This window comes from Thalassophryne amazonica, chromosome 9 (assembly GCF_902500255.1).
Source record: "Thalassophryne amazonica chromosome 9, fThaAma1.1, whole genome shotgun sequence".
Classification (NCBI taxonomy): Eukaryota; Metazoa; Chordata; class Actinopteri; order Batrachoidiformes; family Batrachoididae; genus Thalassophryne; species Thalassophryne amazonica.
In genome coordinates, this window is record NC_047111.1 from 114,204,040 (window position 1) to 114,223,037 (window position 18,998).

The window sequence follows — 18,998 nt, forward strand, 5'->3', positions numbered from 1 at the left end:
CCCTGGGTGCTCCAAGCGCCATTACACATAGCGATCACTGAAAGCAGACGGAGCAGACAGAGAGCCTCTGATGACAATCATCACATGCTCAAACAGAGTGTGTAACTATCAGGATTGCTCCACTAGTTTGCATGTAAATGTTACTGGATAACTCTGTTGCTTTTACCATGAAGACAAAAAACACATAGACCATTTTGTATATATTGTTCAAAATGTGCGTGAGTTTATTGTTTGAACCTTTTTGTTGTACAGTCTTTTGATGAAAAAAACATGCTGTGTAAAATTGTTTGTATAAATTAATTTTTAGAGGTAGCTAAAAATCATTGAAATTTTGCTATTTTCTGCTATACAACGCTATATAAAACTTTAAAACACCATTAAACTAAAGCTTATTGGTGCCCCAACCCATCCTAAACAGCATATCAAAAGTCCTGATGAATCCTCCTGGCACTCACTTAGAAATTCAAGATACCCTCCACAGGTGATTTTCAAGCTTTAGTTAGTATAGCCTCATATAGCATGAAAATAGCAAAATTTCAATGCCTCTGAGATACCTCTAAAAATACAATTCTTAATACTTGATACTTGCAATTTCAATGCTTTGCCTCTAAGTGCTGCAAAATTACAAAAATGCACCAGAAACATATGTATGCCTTAAATGAAACTGGTGTGGGGAAACAGACATTCTCTGGTTCATTTCACTTTTAGTAAATCGAAATGCAAGCGTGAAAGATGGCCTACGCAATGTTTTTGTGCATACACAACCTTAGTAAATGAGGCCCCGAGGCCCTCGATTTCAAAGTGTGTACATTTTCTTCAAAATTTTCCCAAGTGTCTTTTTTAAATACAGCAAGGAATTTAACATTTGTAAACATCTTAGTTTAATTTTGGATGTTTACAATATCTTATTTTACACACAGAAACAAAATTATTTCACAAAAAACAAAAACTGCCAAAGTCAAAACTATTAACCCCCTTAAGAACTGACCTGTTTATTGAACCATAGCCCAAACCAATGTTGTGCAATGATGTGCTTTAACTTTGTAATACTCAAAGCTTGTAAAATTAAAATGAGGGTATCTTCAAACGTACACACAGTATAAAAACGTTATAGGAAGGGTTTGAGCTGTCACTTGAGAAAGAATCACGCCAAAAACTAAAGAAATCAGTTTAGACTTGAGAAAAATAATTGTTGATGCTCAAACCAGGAAGAGTTATCACAGCATTTCCAAGTGTCAAGAACTGGAGTGAGAAGTATCATGAAGAAACTTAAAGAGAGCCACACAGTACAGAACAAGCCTGGCAGAGGTAGGAAGTGAAAAATTTCAGAGCCTAAAAAAAAAAAAAAAAAATGAAAGATGTGTCTAAAGACCCCAGAACAACCGTCAAAACACTAGTAAATGACTTAGCCAAGTCGGGAATTATAGTGTCAAAGACAATCATACAAGAAATGGACTGCGAGGTTGCAGAACAAGAAGAAAAAAAAAAAAAACAAAAAAAACCTCTACTTCTGCAGAAGAGACACCTTCAAGCCAGCCTGAAGTATGCTAAGGGCAATCTGAAGAAAGATAATGCATACAGGAAGCATGTCCTTTTGTCAGGTGAGACAAAACTAGAGATCTTTGGCAAATACGAGGTCTGTCCAGAAAGTATCAGACCTTTTTATTTTTTTCAAAAACCTTATGGATTTGAATCACATGTGCTTGCATGAGCCAACCTTGAACCTTCGTGCGCATGCGTGATTTTTTTCACGCCTGTCGGTTGCGTCATTCGCCTGAGAGTAGGCTTTGAGTGAGCACTGGTCCTCCCCCCTCGTTGGATTTTCATTGCGAGGAAAATGTCTGAACGATTGGAGCAGCGCTGAATCAAATTTTTCCAGAAACTGTGAGAGACAGCCAGGTGGAAACCATTCGGAAGATTCAGATGGCTTTGTGTGGCTTTTCAGTCGAGTGAGTATCCGAGGAATTGTGTAAGAGCTGGACATATCACAACATCTCCTGTGAGACTTCCAACTTCCGCAAGTCTTTCATTACAAAATCTCCTGTAACAGTGGAATGTGCCGAAAAAGTGCTATGTCCACCTCTTTTGCAATTTCTCTGGTAGTCAGACGACGTCCCGGATCAACACAGCGTTCACTTTGGAAATGATCTGGTCGTTTCAGCCTGTCGATGGCCGCTCGGAGCGCGGCGCACAATGGCGGAGGGTGCTTTAAACCGGTTGTAACACTCCTTAATCTGTGTGATGCCCATAGGATCGTCACCGAAAGCCGTCTGAATCTTCTGAATGGTTTCCACCTGGCTGTCTCTCATAGTTTCTGGAAAAATTTGATGCAGCAAAGCTCCAAATCGTTCAGACATTTTCCTCGCAATGAAAATCCAACGAGGGGGGAGGACCAGTGCTCACACAAAGCCTGCTCACAGGGGAATGATGCAACCGATGGCGTGAAAAAAATCACGCATGCGCATGAAGGTTCAAGGTTGGCTCATGCAAGCACACGATTCAAATCCATATGGTTTTTGAAAAAAATAAAAAGGTCTGATACTTTTTGGACAGACCTCGTAGAGACGTTGCTCTGAACCCAGTACTGGGTTCAGATGGGTCTTCTGAAGTCCATCACCAGCTCCTTTGTCTTAGACACACTGAGCTGCAGGTGGTTGAGTCCACAACACTCCACAAACCTGTCCACCAAACTCCTGTACTCAGCCTCCTGGTCCGAAAACCTCTGCAGATGGCAGGACTGTGACCAGAATCTTAAGTCTGCACGGTAGAGTGTGAACAGGAAGGGAGACAAGACCGCCCCCTGTGATTTCCACGTGATCTAGATGGTATCAGATGCTATGTCCCAAAGCCTCACATACTGTGGGCAGCCTGTAGGTAGTTAGTAATCCAGGCTACTAGTGGAGCCTCCACCTTCATGTAGCTTATCGCTAAGTAAGTCAGGCCAGATGGCGTTGAAGGCACTGGAGAAGTCAAAGAACATGACTCTCACAGTGCTGCTTGCATCTTCCAGGTGAGAATAAGCTCTGTTCAGCATGAAGATGATGGCATCTTCCACTCCCCTGTTGGGCTGATACGCAAACTGCAGGGAGTCCAGCAATGATTCCACAACTGTACAGAGATGCCTCAGGGATAGGGAGAGGTATTGATAATATTTTAACAATATTTTAACATTATCGATTCCACTTATCGATCAGATTCTTTATCGATTTCCTTATCAAATTCCCTCTTGTGAATTTTCTGTGAACTAAAAGCAGGCTTTACAGGTTTTCTATGTCAACAACATATTATTGAGACTTAAAGTAAATAAATAGGAAACTGGTCACTGGATCCTGGATCTCTGGACATAAATAAAAATCAATAAAATCTGTACATGGTCACTGGATCCTTGATGTAGATGATGGATCCTTGATCTCTGGACATAAATAAAATCTGTACATGATGGATCCTTGTTCTCTGGACAGAAATAAACAAAATCTGTAGTTTTTGTCAAAAGCATTTAACTTTCAGATATTAATGACACAAATGTAACTCCATAGACTCTGAGCTGAGCTCTTGCAGCTGGCTGCGCTGAACTTGTTGTCCATTCAGCTGCTCCAGTTTTGTTTGGGGTCGCTCCAGCGGACACAGCCAGATCCGCATTGGTATGTGACAAGTTTTACACTGGATGCCCTTCCTGACGCAACTCCAGACAGTTTTACCTGGAGAAACACACACAGCTGCTGGTGTTCCAAAGAGATCTCCCATCCAAGTACTAACCAGATGCTGCACTGCTTAGCTTCCAAGATCTGTCAGGATCAGGCTGACACAGAGCAGACCAGCTGCTGCCAGCTGCGCTGAACGTCACTGGATCCTTGATCTCTAGACATAAAATTGTAGAGAACTGACAGTTTTCCCAATAAAACACCTTCAAAAACAATGGCCGCTCTGAAGGACCAAAAAGGGAATCATCAAACAAAAAGGCTACTGATGTCGGTGGATCAAATAATTTCTTAACGATTCTCAAAAAGAACCGGTTCTCGATTCCCAACCCTAATTATAATGTTTGGATTTAAAACAGAGATTCGCTCTGAAGCTATGAATTCTGACCAAAATCTGTGCGGCTCTTTGGAGCTGTGCACTTAGTCCCATAAAACAAAGGATACTATTATTATTATTATTATTATTATTATTATTATTATTATTTCCTTTACCTGATGGACAACTTCAGTTTACGCACTGGCTGGTGCTCACAGCAGAGAACCATCGAGTAAAATTCCGCAGTGGAACAGCCAGGACAATTCTCCTTTCCTGCCCGCAACAAGATAAGAGTCCCAGTTCATGACTTTAATCCCCACAAACAGTTGAGCCATCATGCTGAGCACTGCAGGTGCGGCCGGTGTTGCTCTGGCATTTAAACGGTCTCGATCAAAATCAGAGATATACAAGATGACTGATGGTAGGGTAATTGTGGAGGATGATCTACTTAATTTCCTAGCTGTCAAGATTAAGACTTTAAGCCAGGATGAGATCGTGTTATTGGCAACAAACATGTTTGACTTTGAGGCTATTGAAGCCCCCAAGAGTTTTGTTTGAGCTCTGCTCCGCTACTACGCAGCATTGCGTTGTTCATAAAGGACAGCTCAAAGATTCAAACAATATAAAACTCTGCCTTAATGTACTGAATGAATGTGAGGAGAATATCCCTAGATTTGCATCCCATTACCTGGATGAACTGGATGAACTGCCACCAGTGACGTTCTCCAGGTTGGATGTATCCTGTTTGCTATAGAGAATGGAGCGGCTGCACGCTGAGGTGGGTGCTGTGAAGCACATAACAGCTCCAGACAAGCGTATGTGAGCAAGTTCGGGCCGGAGCTGAGGAAATTAAACGCCGGGTGACTGTACTGGAGTGCCGGTGGTCTGTTGCGCCAGCAGGGGATGCTTCTCTGTATACCCTGGAACCAGGAGCTGCTGATCACCTTGCCCAGCATGACCACCTGGAGGTGCAGGGGAAGTGCACCGTGCTGTCTGGTCATGCATGGAGTCGCTAGAACTAGCCTGGGATCTATGGCTGAGCCAGTCCTGAGCACAGGGGTGTGCTGTGATGAGACGGCGGTCACAACCGTTGGCCTCAACGTGGGAACTGCTGCAACGGGAAAATATCCTGCAGGGTCAGTGTCTACGACTGGCTCCCCGTAATGGAGTAAAGTTGTTAAAGATGGGCAACCTCGTCAGAAACCTTTGCGGGACGTCGATGAAGGTGGCAAGCTTCTTCTTCCACTGGCAAGCTATTGCCAGTGGAAGAAAGAGGTCTGGACCTGTATCTATCGTTGGCATTGGTGCTGTGAGTACTATACAGACGGTAAAAACAAAATTAATCAGTGTGTTTGCTACCAAATTCTCCCCAGACCTGGAGCCGGAGACGCTTTCTGAATATCTTAAAAGCAAACTTAAAGCGGTCATGTGCCAGAAAATTCACAATGTACGTAGTAGATTTGGATCTTTCAAAGTGACTGTTGAATGTAATGATGTCAGTGAAATGTACACTCCGTAGTTATGGCCTGAGGGGGTCCTAGTACAGCATTATTATGAACCACGCAAGGCCAGTGCTGTTGAGTCAAATAATGTGCCTCCTGTAGGAGAAGTAAATGTGTCCATCGGTGTCAATTCAACACTATGAGTATGTCCATTCGGGTCCTTTCTTATAACTGTCATGGCATGTGCTTGGGCATGAGTGCAGGAGACAAAGCTCACCACATTGTTACTAACAGTTTGCTAACAGGTGAAATTAGCCCTGTTTAAAGCATACTGTACACCACTCTACTGTGCCCATTTATGGTCAAGCTACAAGAAATCTAGCATTCAGAGGCTGCAAGTTGCATATAATGATGCTATCTATGCACATCCTTTTAAAAATACCCAGAGGGGGCAGTGCCAGCCAGATGTTTGTCACTGCAGGAGTGAGTACGTCCCATGCACAGGGATTCTTGAAAGGGTAGTTGTAAAACAGCTAACTGATCATCTGCAGAGGAATGGTCTATTTGAAGAGTTTCAGTCAGGTTTTAGAATTCATTATAGTACAGAAACAGCATTAGTGAAGGTTACAAATGATCTTCTTATGGCCTCGGACAGTGGACTCATCTCTGTGCTTGTTCTGTTAGACCTCAGTGCTGCTTTTGATACTGTTGACCATAAAATTTTATTACAGAGATTAGAGCATGCCATAGGTATTAAAGGCACTGCGCTGCAGTGGTTTGAATCATATTTGTCTAATAGATTACAATGTGTTCATGTAAATTGGGAATCTTCTTCACAGACTAAAGTTAATTATGGAGTTCCACAAGGTTCTGTGCTAGGACCAATTTTATTCACTTTATACATGCTTCCCTTAGGCAGTATTATTAGACGGTATTGCTTAAATTTTCATTGTTACGCAGATGATACCCAGCTTTATCTATCCATGAAGCCAGAGGACACACACCAATTAGCTAAACTGCAGGATTGTCTTACAGACATAAAGACATGGATGACCTCTAATTTCCTGCTTTTAAACTCAGATAAAACTGAAGTTATTGTACTTGGCCCCACAAATCTTAGAAACATGGTGTCTAACCAGATCCTTACTCTGGATGGCATTACCCTGACCTCTAGTAATACTGTGAGAAATCTTGGAGTCATTTTTGATCAGGATATGTCATTCAAAGCGCATATTAAACAAATATGTAGGACTGCTTTTTTGCATTTACGCAATATCTCTAAAATTAGAAAGGTCTTGTCTCAGAGTGATGCTGAAAAACTAATTCATGCATTTATTTCCTCTAGGCTGGACTATTGTAATTCATTATTATCAGGTTGTCCTAAAAGTTCCCTAAAAAGCCTTCAGTTAATTCAAAATGCTGCAGCTAGAGTACTAACGGGGACTAGAAGGAGAGAGCATATCTCACCCATATTGGCCTCTCTTCATTGGCTTCCTGTTAATTCTAGAATAGAATTTAAAATTCTTCTTCTTACTTATAAGGTTTTGAATAATCAGGTCCCATCTTATCTTAGGGACCTCGTAGTACCATATCACCCCAATAGAGCACTTCGCTCTCAGACTGCAGGCTTACTTGTAGTTTCTAGGGTTTGTAAGAGTAGAATGGGAGGCAGAGCCTTCAGCTTTCAGGCTCCTCTCCTGTGGAACCAGCTCCCAATTCAGATCAGGGAGACAGACACCCTCTCTACTTTTAAGATTAGGCTTAAAACTTTCCTTTTTGCTAAAGCTTATAGTTAGGGCTGGATCAGGTGACCCTGAACCATCCCTTAGTTATGCTGCTATAGACGTAGACTGCTGGGGGGTTCCCATGATGCACTGTTTCTTTCTCTTTTTGCTCTGTATGCACCACTCTGCATTTAATCATTAGTGATCGATCTCTGCTCCCCTCCACAGCATGTCTTTTTCCTGGTTCTCTCCCTCAGCCCCAACCAGTCCCAGCAGAAGACTGCCCCTCCCTGAGCCTGGTTCTGCTGGAGGTTTCTTCCTGTTAAAAGGGAGTTTTTCCTTCCCACTGTAGCCAAGTGCTTGCTCACAGGGGGTCGTTTTGACCGTTGGGGTTTTACATAATTATTGTATGGCCTTGCCTTACAATATAAAGCGCCTTGGGGCAACTGTTTGTTGTGATTTGGCGCTATATAAAAAAAAAAAAAAATTGATTGAAATTGAATTGACTGATTTTAAAAAGATTTATTCTGAACATAAAAGAAAAAATAAAACAGACAATATAAAATTAAGGTTAGTTCAAAACAGATTGAGAAGAAGTTGAAATTTATCTAATCCCACCCCTTCTCCCTGTATAATGATTTCTATATCAAGACATTTAATGTTCAAATTTATGAATAGACTGGAGGAATCTGGGAATAGCGTTATTTTGGCCCTTGTAAATCCCACCCTGAGCTTCTCTCGCTATACCTCTAGCCGGAGTGAGCACTGGCTGAAATGTTTGCACATAATATTTTTGTACTGTACTTGTTTTGTGTTATTTATGGATCTGAGTCTGAAATAAAGCTGTCATGTCATGTCATAAGGACTCACCACTGACATATTTAAATGGCTTTGAGAGGGGTTAATGAAAACATTGCGGATCTGCTGCTTCTGAAAACCAGCAAAGCAGAGAACCAGCCACAGCAAGTCGAAGCGCTACTTCAATGCTTCAAGCTTCAAGCAGACCCACTGCAGTCTTCAGTCAATGTAGAGAAATGACCATTTTCCCGAAATGAAGGACCGATAAGGGAAATGTTAAGCAAAAAGGCTATTGATGTCGGTTGAGCGAATCATTTCTTAACGATACAGTCACTTGCCCAGTTCCGGATCATTGCCGGTTCCGGATCACTGCTGCAGTATTTCCACCTCTGTTTCTCGTAATCAGCACGAATAAGCTAATACTTGGTAACAATGGAAAGACTGATGTTTTGTCTACAAACGACCACAAGCTTGACCGGATCCAGCCATCCTTGTGATCAGCAGAGGAATCAAAACATCCCGGTGTCTGTGGTGTGCCCGCCTTTTCTGACTCACTCATTCCTGCAAGTTTGAAAGTAACGATCTTTAAGACGTAGCAAAGGTGAGTTAGCCATTCTGTGTTTTTGGTTTTAGAGTGGGAAAATACTTACTTACTTGGGCAGAAAATGTCAGTGCGTTATGTCTTGCTGTTTAATTCCTGCACGCATTTATCTCCGACGCGAAAATTTGCCGGTTGTGGATCAATCAATCAATCAATCAATCAATCAATTTTTTTTTTATATAGCGCCAAATCACAACAAACAGTTGCCCCAAGGCGCTTTATATTGTAAGGCAAGGCCATACAATAATGATGTAAAACCCCAACGGTCAAAACGACCCCCTGTGAGCAAGCACTTGGCTACAGTGGGAAGGAAAAACTCCCTTTTAACAGGAAGAAACCTCCAGCAGAACCAGGCTCAGGGAGGGGCAGTCTTCTGCTGGGACTGGTTGGGGCTGAGGGAGAGAACCAGGAAAAAGACATGCTGTGGAGGGGAGCAGAGATCGATCACTAATGATTAAATGCAGAGTGGTGCATACAGAGCAAAAAGAGAAAGAAACAGTGCATCATGGGAACCCCCCAGCAGTCTACGTCTATAGCAGCATAACTAAGGGATGGTTCAGGGTCACCTGATCCAGCCCTAACTATAAGCTTTAGCAAAAAGGAAAGTTTTAAGCCTAATCTTAAAAGTAGAGAGGGTGTCTGTCTCCCTGATCTGAATTGGGAGCTGGTTCCACAGGAGAGGAGCCTGAAAGCTGAAGGCTCTGCCTCCCATTCTACTCTTACAAACCCTAGGAACTACAAGTAAGCCTGCAGTCTGAGAGCGAAGCGCTCTATTGGGGTGATATGGTACTATGAGGTCCCTAAGATAAGATGGGACCTGATTATTCAAAACCTTATAAGTAAGAAGAAGAATTTTAAATTCTATTCTAGAATTAACAGGAAGCCAATGAAGAGAGGCCAATATGGGTGAGATATGCTCTCTCCTTCTAGTCCCCGTCAGCACTCTAGCTGCAGCATTTTGAATTAACTGAAGGCTTTTTAGGGAACTTTTAGGACAACCTGATAATAATGAATTACAATAGTCCAGCCTAGAGGAAATAAATGCATGAATTAGTTTTTCAGCATCACTCTGAGACAAGACCTTTCTGATTTTAGAGATATTGCGTAAATGCAAAAAAGCAGTCCTACATATTTGTTTAATATGCGCTTTGAATGACATATCCTGATCAAAAATGACTCCAAGATTTCTCACAGTATTACTAGAGGTCAGGGTAATGCCATCCAGAGTAAGGATCTGGTTAGACACCATGTTTCTAAGATTTGTGGGGCCAAGAACAATAACTTCAGTTTTATCTGAGTTTAAAAGCAGGAAATTAGAGGTCATCCATGTCTTTATGTCTGTAAGACAATCCTGCAGTTTAGCTAATTGGTGTGTGTCCTCTGGCTTCATGGATAGATAAAGCTGGGTATCATCTGCGTAACAATGAAAATTTAAGCAATACCGTCTAATAATACTGCCTAAGGGAAGCATATATAAAGTGAATAAAATTGGTCCTAGCACAGAACCTTGTGGAACTCCATAATTAACTTTAGTCTGTGAAGAAGATTCCCCATTTACATGAACAAATTGTAATCTATTAGACAAATATGATTCAAACCACCGCAGCGCAGTGCCTTTAATACCTATGGCATGCTCTAATCTCTGTAATAAAATTTTATGGTCAACAGTATCAAAAGCAGCACTGAGGTCTAACAGAACAAGCACAGAGATGAGTCCACTGTCCGAGGCCATAAGAAGATCATTTGTAACCTTCACTAATGCTGTTTCTGTACTATGATGAATTCTAAAACCTGACTGAAACTCTTCAAATAGACCATTCCTCTGCAGATGATCAGTTAGCTGTTTTACAACTACCCTTTCAAGAATTTTTGAGAGAAAAGGAAGGTTGGAGATTGGCCTATAATTAGCTAAGATAGCTGGGTCAAGTGATGGCTTTTTAAGTAATGGTTTAATTACTGCCACCTTAAAAGCCTGTGGTACATAGCCAACTAACAAAGATAGATTGATCATATTTAAGATCGAAGCATTAAATAATGGTAGGGCTTCCTTGAGCAGCCTGGTAGGAATGGGGTCTAATAAACATGTTGATGGTTTGGATGAAGTAACTAATGAAAATAACTCAGACAGAACAATCGGAGAGAAAGAGTCTAACCAAATACCGGCATCACTGAAAGCAGCCAAAGATAACGATACGTCTTTGGGATGGTTATGAGTAATTTTTTCTCTAATAGTTAAAATTTTGTTAGCAAAGAAAGTCATGAACTCATTACTAGTTAAAGATAATGGAATACTCAGCTCAATAGAGCTCTGACTCTTTGTCAGCCTGGCTACAGTGCTGAAAAGAAACCTGGGGTTGTTCTTATTTTCTTCAATTAGTGATGAGTAGAAAGATGTCCTAGCTTTACGGAGGGCTTTTTTATAGAGCAACAGACTCTTTTTCCAGGCTAAGTGAAGATCTTCTAAATTAGTGAGACGCCATTTCCTCTCCAACTTACGGGTTATCTGCTTTAAGCTACGAGTTTGAGAGTTATACCATGGAGTCAGACACTTCTGATTTAAAGCTCTCTTTTTCAGAGGAGCTACAGCATCCAAAGTTGTCTTCAATGAGGATGTAAAACTATTGACGAGATACTCTATCTCCCTTACAGAGTTTAGGTAGCTACTCTGCACTGTGTTGTTATATGGCATTAGAGAACATAAAGAAGGAATCATATCCTTAAACCTAGTTACAGCGCTTTCTGAAAGACTTCTAGTGTAATGAAACTTATTCCCTACCGCTGGGTAGTCCATCAGAGTAAATGTAAATGTTATTAAAAAATGATCAGACAGAAGGGAGTTTTCAAGGAATACTGTTAAGTCTTCTATTTCCATACCATAAGTCAGAACAAGATCTAAGATATGATCACTGAAGCAGCAGCCTCGTGTCAGTACTTGTGATCCGTGTGGACTTTGGGGGTCATCTCAACATCACAAATGGGCATGGGGGCTTTTACTTTTGAATTCAGGAGAAATCTCACCTCCACACTTCATTTTTTGCACGTAAAAAAATATAACAGTGCCTTTCAAAACTAAGTGCCTTGTCCCACTGGGGAGAGGATTAATTGCGCGTGAACTGAGTATACAAATTGCGGGTATTTGTTGTCGTCCGCAACAAAAATGGCCAAAAATGACAAATGTCCCAGTATGAATTACGGATATATTAATAATATATAACGAATATATGAACAATCACGGTTCTATAACGCATGTAGTGAGGAAATGGATCCGACACTTTGAGATTATCACGGCAGTATTACGGGTGTATTATGAATGCATAGCGCACATGTTGCACGTGCGTGGCATCTGCATTGCGGTCATAAAATAAGCTCACTCGCTCCTTTCGGCATCACTATTCACACGAACAATACAGCCTCTGGAGCAAGTGCAGGACTTGGACAAGTTGATCACAGAGTGTTGTCATGCGAGGGTTAACTGTTCATGAATTTGAGGAGCTGGAGGGGGGAAGCCGCTTGGGGTGTGAGACGGTATTTTTTTTTTTTTTTTGAGTGAGTTGTGGCTAAACAGCAACTCTTCCTTTTGTTGGTGTTAAATCAAGTCCTGGATTGCAGCAGCTACGTCTTTTAGGATCTACACAGCCGGACCGGCACTGACTGGCAGGTATGTCGCTTTCTGCCACATATAGTACTTTGGATCGGAGGTCACTAAAATTAACATTGAATCGGTGTGTAACTTTGCAAAAACAATGTCGGACTCTGTAGTTTTCTCTGGGCCCCTCCCCAATCGGACCGGGAGTGACATGTTTAGCCGCATGTTCTCCCAGAATTGCTGGCTGTCTGAGTGGTGTCCAAAAAATGAGGTGGGCTTCATAGATAATTGGCAAAGCTTCTGGGGAAAACCTGGTCTTGTTAGGAGAGACGGCATCCATCCCACTTTGGATGGAGCAGCTCTCATTTCTAGAAATCTGGCCAATTTCATTAAATCCTCCAAACCGTGACTATCCAGGGTTGGGACCAGGAAGCAGAGTTGTAGTCTTACACACCTCTCTGCAGCTTCTCTCCCCCTGCCAACCACTCATTACCCCATCCCCGTAGAGACGATGCCTGCTCCCAAACCACCAATAACCAGCAAAAATCTATTTAAGCATAAAAATTCAAAAAGAAAAAATAATATAGCACCTTCAACTGCACCACAGACTAAAACAGTTAAATGTGGTCTATTAAACATTAGGTCTCTCTCTTCTAAGTCCCTGTTAGTAAATGATATAATAATTGATCAAAATATTGATTTATTCTGCCTTACAGAAACCTGGTTACAGCAGGATGAATATGTTAGTTTAAATGAGTCAACACCCCCAAGTCACACTAACTGCCAGAACGCTCGTAGCACGGGCCGAGGCGGAGGATTAGCAGCAATCTTCCATTCCAGCTTATTAATTAATCAAAAACCCAGACAGAGCTTTAATTCATTTGAAAGCTTGACTCTTAGTCTTGTCCATCCAAATTGGAAGTCCCAAAAACCAGTTTTATTTGTTATTATCTATCGTCCACCTGGTCGTTACTGTGAGTTTCTCTGTGAATTTTCAGACCTTTTGTCTGACTTAGTGCTTAGCTCAGATAAGATAATTATAGTGGGCGATTTTAACATCCACACAGATGCTGAGAATGACAGCCTCAACACTGCATTTAATCTATTATTAGACTCAACTGGCTTTGCTCAAAATGTAAATGAGTCCACCCACCACTTTAATCATATCTTAGATCTTGTTCTGACTTATGGTATGGAAATTGAAGACTTAACAGTATTCCCTGAAAACTCCCTTCTGTCTGATCATTTCTTAATACCATTTACATTTACTCTGATGGACTACCCAGCAGTGGGGAATAAGTTTCATTACACTAGAAGTCTTTCAGTCTTTGCTAATTTGCTTTTCTTTGTCTTACAGACATAAAGACATGGATGACCTCTAATTTCCTGCTTTTAAACTCAGATAAAACTGAAGTTATTGTACTTGGCCCCACAAATCTTAGAAACATGGTGTCTAACCAGATCCTTACTCTGGATGGCATTACCCTGACCTCTAGTAATACTGTGAGAAATCTTGGAGTCATTTTTGATCAGGATATGTCATTCAAAGCGCATATTAAACAAATATGTAGGACTGCTTTTTTGCATTTACGCAATATCTCTAAAATCAGAAAGGTCTTGTCTCAGAGTGATGCTGAAAAACTAATTCATGCATTTATTTCCTCTAGGCTGGACTACTGTAATTCATTATTATCAGGTTGTCCTAAAAGTTCCCTAAAAAGCCTTCAGTTAATTCAAAATGCTGCAGCTAGAGTACTGACGGGGACTAGAAGGAGAGAGCATATCTCACCCATATTGGCCTCTCTTCATTGGCTTCCTGTTAATTCTAGAATAGAATTTAAAATTCTTCTTCTTACTTATAAGGTTTGAATAATCAGGTCCCATCTTATCTTAGGGACCTCGTAGTACCATATCACCCCAATAGAGCACTTCGCTCTCAGACTGCAGGCTTACTTGTAGTTCCTAGGGTTTGTAAGAGTAGAATGGGAGGCAGAGCCTTCAGCTTTCAGGCTCCTCTCCTGTGGAACCAGCTCCCAATTCAGATCAGGGAGACAGACACCCTCTCTACTTTTAAGATTAGGCTTAAAACTTTCCTTTTTGCTAAAGCTTATAGTTAGGGCTGGATCAGGTGACCCTGAACCATCCCTTAGTTATGCTGCTATAGATGTAGACTGCTGGGGGGTTCCCATGATGCACTGTTTCTTTCTCTTTTTGCTCTGTATGCACTCTGCATTTAATCATTAGTGATCGATCTCTACTCCCCTCCACAGCATGTCTTTTTCCTGGTTCTCTCCCTCAGCCCCAACCAGTCCCAGCAGAAGACTGCCCCTCCCTGAGCCTGGTTCTGCTGGAGGTTTCTTCCTGTTAAAAGGGAGTTTTTCCTTCCCACTGTAGCCAAGTGCTTGCTCACAGGGGGTCGTTTTGACCGTTGGGGTTTTACATAATTATTGTATGGCCTTGCCTTACAATATAAAGTGCCTTGGGGCAACTGTTTGTTGTGATTTGGTGCTATATAAAAAAAATTGATTGATTGATAATAAAATTTTAACTATTAGAGAAAAAATTACTCATAACCATCCCAAAGACGTATCGTTATCTTTGGCTGCTTTCAGTGATGCCGGTATTTGGTTAGACTCTTTCTCTCCGATTGTTCTGTCGGAGTTATTTTCATTAGTTACTTCCTCCAAACCATCAACATGTCTATTAGACCCCATTCCTACCAGGCTGCTCAAGGAAGCCCTACCATTATTTAATGCTTCGATCTTAATAATCTTAATAACATAATTATTGTATGGCCTTGCCTTACAATATAAAGCGCCTTGGGGCAACTGTTTGTTGTGATTTGGCGCTATATAAAAAAATTGATTGATTGATTAAATATGATCAATCTATCTTTATTAGTTGGCTATGTACCACAGGCTTTTAAGGTGGCAGTAATTAAACCATTACTTAAAAAGCCATCACTTGACCCAGCTATCTTAGCTAATTATAGGCCAATCTCTAACCTTCCTTTTCTCTCAAAAATTCTTGAAAGGGTAGTTGTAAAACAGCTAAGTGATCATCTGCAGAGGAATGGTCTATTTGAAGAGTTTCAGTCAGGTTTTAGAATTCATCATAGTACAGAAACAGCATTAGTGAAGGTTACAAATGATCTTCTTATGGCCTCAGACAGTAGACTCATCTCTGTGCTTGTTCTGTTAGACCTCAGTGCTGCTTTTGATATTGTTGACCATAAAATTTTATTACAGAGATTAGAGCATGCCATAGGTATTAAAGGCACTGCGCTGCGGTGGTTTGAATCATATTTATCTAATAGATTACAATTTGTTCCTGTAAAAGGGGAATCTTCTTCACAGACTAAGGTTAATTATGGAGTTCCACAAGGTTCTGTGCTAGGACCAATTTTATTCACTTTATACATGCTTCCCTTAGGCAGTATTATTAGACGGCATTGCTTAAATTTTCATTGTTACGCAGATGATACCCAGCTTTATCTATCCATGAAGCCAGAGGACACACACCAATTAGCTAAACTGCAGGATTGTCTTACAGACATAAAGACATGGATGACCTCTCATTTCCTGCTTTTAAACTCAGATAAAACTGAAGTTATTGTACTTGGCCCCACAAATCTTAGAAACATGGTGTCTAACCAGATCTTTACTCTGGATGGCATTACCCTGACCTCTAGTAATACTGTGAGAAATCTTGGAGTCATTTTTGATCAGGATATGTCATTCAAAGCGCATATTAAACAAATATGTAGGACTGCTTTTTGCCTTGGGGCAACTGTTTGTTGTGATTTGGCGCTATATAAATAAAACTGATTGATTGAATTGATTGATTTACGTGACGTGTTTGTTATGCATTCACAGATTGTCCGCAAATCAGCTGCAAAGCAGATGTAATTAAAACACTTTATTCATGGCCAATTTGTATGCATTCGCTACAACATATTTTAGTTTGTGATGTGGACATGATGGGCACGCAGTATATCTGTTTTACACACTGTCCCGGTCCGCTGCCAAGCCGCAAATCCCTGTCAGCTGCGGATATCAGCAGTTAACGGCAGATATACAGCGCATAGAGTGAGTATGTATTGTGTATGAATTGAGTATATATGGAGTATGTAAGGCAGATGTCATCCGCATCCAGATTTTTGAACAGCTCAAAAATCCTGGCTGCGGACATGCGTGCCTCTGCGGATGATCACAGGTGTGTTCGGATGACGGCCGACTCATACAGCCATGTTACACGGATATTGCGGATGTTTGGAGAATATGGGCCAATTCTGTGCTCAATCCATATGCAAATCCTTCTAAACGCCAGTGGGACAGGGCCCTAAGTAAACTCTCATTTAATAAGTATAATTTATATCATTTTGTGTTCAAAAGAGTTTCTCAGGCACAGTGTGTATCATTCTGCATTAGAAGGGCTCCAGCCAGATGCCAGGAATGACCCCAAAGTGACACAGAGTGTCGTGATCCAGAACCGGGCAAAGTGATCCATTTCCAGCAAATATTTGCACCACACATAATGTGGCTTCACACTTTAAGTAGAAGGGCTACACATCCAGACTTCTTCAGCTAGATAACATCCAAATGCCCAATACAACAATAACCTTAAAGGACATTCAGTTGCATTATGGCTCCGTATAGCAGGACGTTAAAAAAGGTGATCCAGAACTGGGCAACTGTCTGTACTTAAAAGGAACCAGTATTTGATACCCAACCCTACTCAGGACAAGCCCCTCAAGTGACTTCATAACATGTGATGTAAGGGCCACAGGTCTGTAGTCAATAAGTGTGTTGGGGTTCTGTTTCTTGGGCACAGGGACCACCGCTCAGGAACAACAGTCTGGCTCAGATTCAAGTTGAAGACGTGCTGGAAAATCCCACACAGCTGGATCGCACATCCCTTCAGCACTCTGGGGCTGAGACTGTCAGAACCGGCAGCCTTTCATGGAGGCCAATAAATTCTCTTCTCACATCAATGTGTGTGTAGGAAAGGTTGCGAAGCACCTCTATTATAAATGGAGGTGCATTATCATTGGGTGATAGTTAGCCCTAAATGTTTAAAATTAACATTTAATTAAAAAAAAAGAAAAGAAGAAAGAAAAATCACTTTTTTCCTTGTTGAATCCTACCGTGGTCAGACAAGCGATATTTCAGTTGTCAGGATAGTCAGGAGGATTTTTTTTTTTTCTGACTCTCACTTAATTGACAAGCTATTTCAGAAGTTTACGCCAGTGTTTTCGAAGCACAACCAACATTAAATTAGCAGCGGCTGCTAACATGCTAACTGATCTGTTTAGCATAATAGCTAAAGCGGCTTAAAGCTTCAACTCACCCGTCATTCTGCAACCGGAGTTTCATGGTAAACTCTCCGCCCCCATTAAACACAAAGACCCCGCGGTCAAATTAAATAAAATTAAAAGAAAACCAATAAAAAAAAAGTAAACTAAACAGCTAGCCTGAAAGCTAACGATTTATGCTTTAGACATGTTGACTTCTCAGTGTTGCCGGATCTCAAGCAAAAAAACAAGCAGAAACGTCTGTGAAAAGAAGCCGTCAAAACAAACGTCGTCCGACACGATTCAGTGAATTTATGACTGTATTATTTCATTTTTGATGTTGTAAAAACACTACAAGATAACATTGACAAGTCTGTGAAATAACGCATTCGCTGAAGATAATTTATAAGAATTAATTTAATTTAAATCAAACATTATCCAACTCTCGTCAGTGTTACGCGTATGAATAATCACAAGTCAAAACTTGATTTGATTTCGTTTATTTTATTCAATAAAAATATACATAAAGTATACAAAAAACAAAAATCTCCGAGGATAACAAAAGAAGGAATAAAACGTATGGGGTTAAACACACACACACACACACACACACACACACACACACACACACACACACACACACACACACACACACACACACACACACACACACACGACCTGAAATAAAATAACCGAAAAGGCATACAAACAATTTACAATTCAAAACTATGTGAAATAATACTGAGATTAATTTTAGGATATTGACAAAATTACGTAAATCAATCAAAAAGTCAAAATGAAAACAAAGACAATGTTTTAATAATAATAATAAGTTTAGTGCTCATGACCGACTTTATGAAAAAGAGGTCGCTTATAATAAACAAACATGGCAACATGGATTATGATTATGATTAGAGTCACGTGAAAGCTCTTGTTCTGGTAGATTTTATGTTGTATTCGATGTAAAACTTGGGGTGACTGCCACCTTCTGGAAAATACTAAATATAGTATACGTGCAGCTGAAAAAAATATGTTGACAAGTTTTTTTGTCAGGTATTTCAGAGAGCGAAAATTTTACATATTCCAGCTTCAATACATAGAAACTAAAGTGTCTCAGTCATTTTTTACTGTAATTTTGATAATTACGGCCTACAGTCCCCCCCCAGAATAGAAAATAGAATACGAGGTCTGTGAGAAAAGAATCCAACCTTTTTATTTTATGCAAAAAATATATGGATTTGATTCATATGTTTTTACGTCAGCCAAGCTTGAACCTTCGTGCACATACGTGAGTTTTTCCACGTCTGTTGGTTGCGTCATTCGCCTGTGGGCAGGCTTTGAGTGAACACTGCTCCACCCCTCTCGTCGTTGTTTCATTGCGAGGAAATGGCGGAATGATTTGGGCTTTTTTTCCATCAGAATTTTTTCAGAAACTGTTAGAGACTGGCAGCTGGAAACCATTCGAAAAATTTATCTGGCTTTCGGTGAATATTTTACGGGCTTCACAGGGAATAAGGAGTGTTACTACAGCTTTAAGGAC

The 18,998-nt window shown here is 40.7% G+C and overlaps 1 protein-coding gene across 1 annotated transcript in view; it reads right to left on the minus strand.

The window, feature by feature from the left end:
• rnft1 (ring finger protein, transmembrane 1) overlaps positions 1 to 17,720 on the minus strand; it is a 41,924-nt gene extending 24,204 nt beyond the window's left edge. The window contains exon 1 of the mRNA XM_034179010.1: positions 17,515 to 17,720. Within this exon, the coding sequence (XP_034034901.1) occupies positions 17,515 to 17,540 (26 nt within the window). The 5' untranslated portion in view covers positions 17,541 to 17,720. The remainder of the gene's footprint in view (positions 1 to 17,514) is intronic.
• Between the last annotated feature and the right edge of the window lie 1,278 nt (positions 17,721 to 18,998).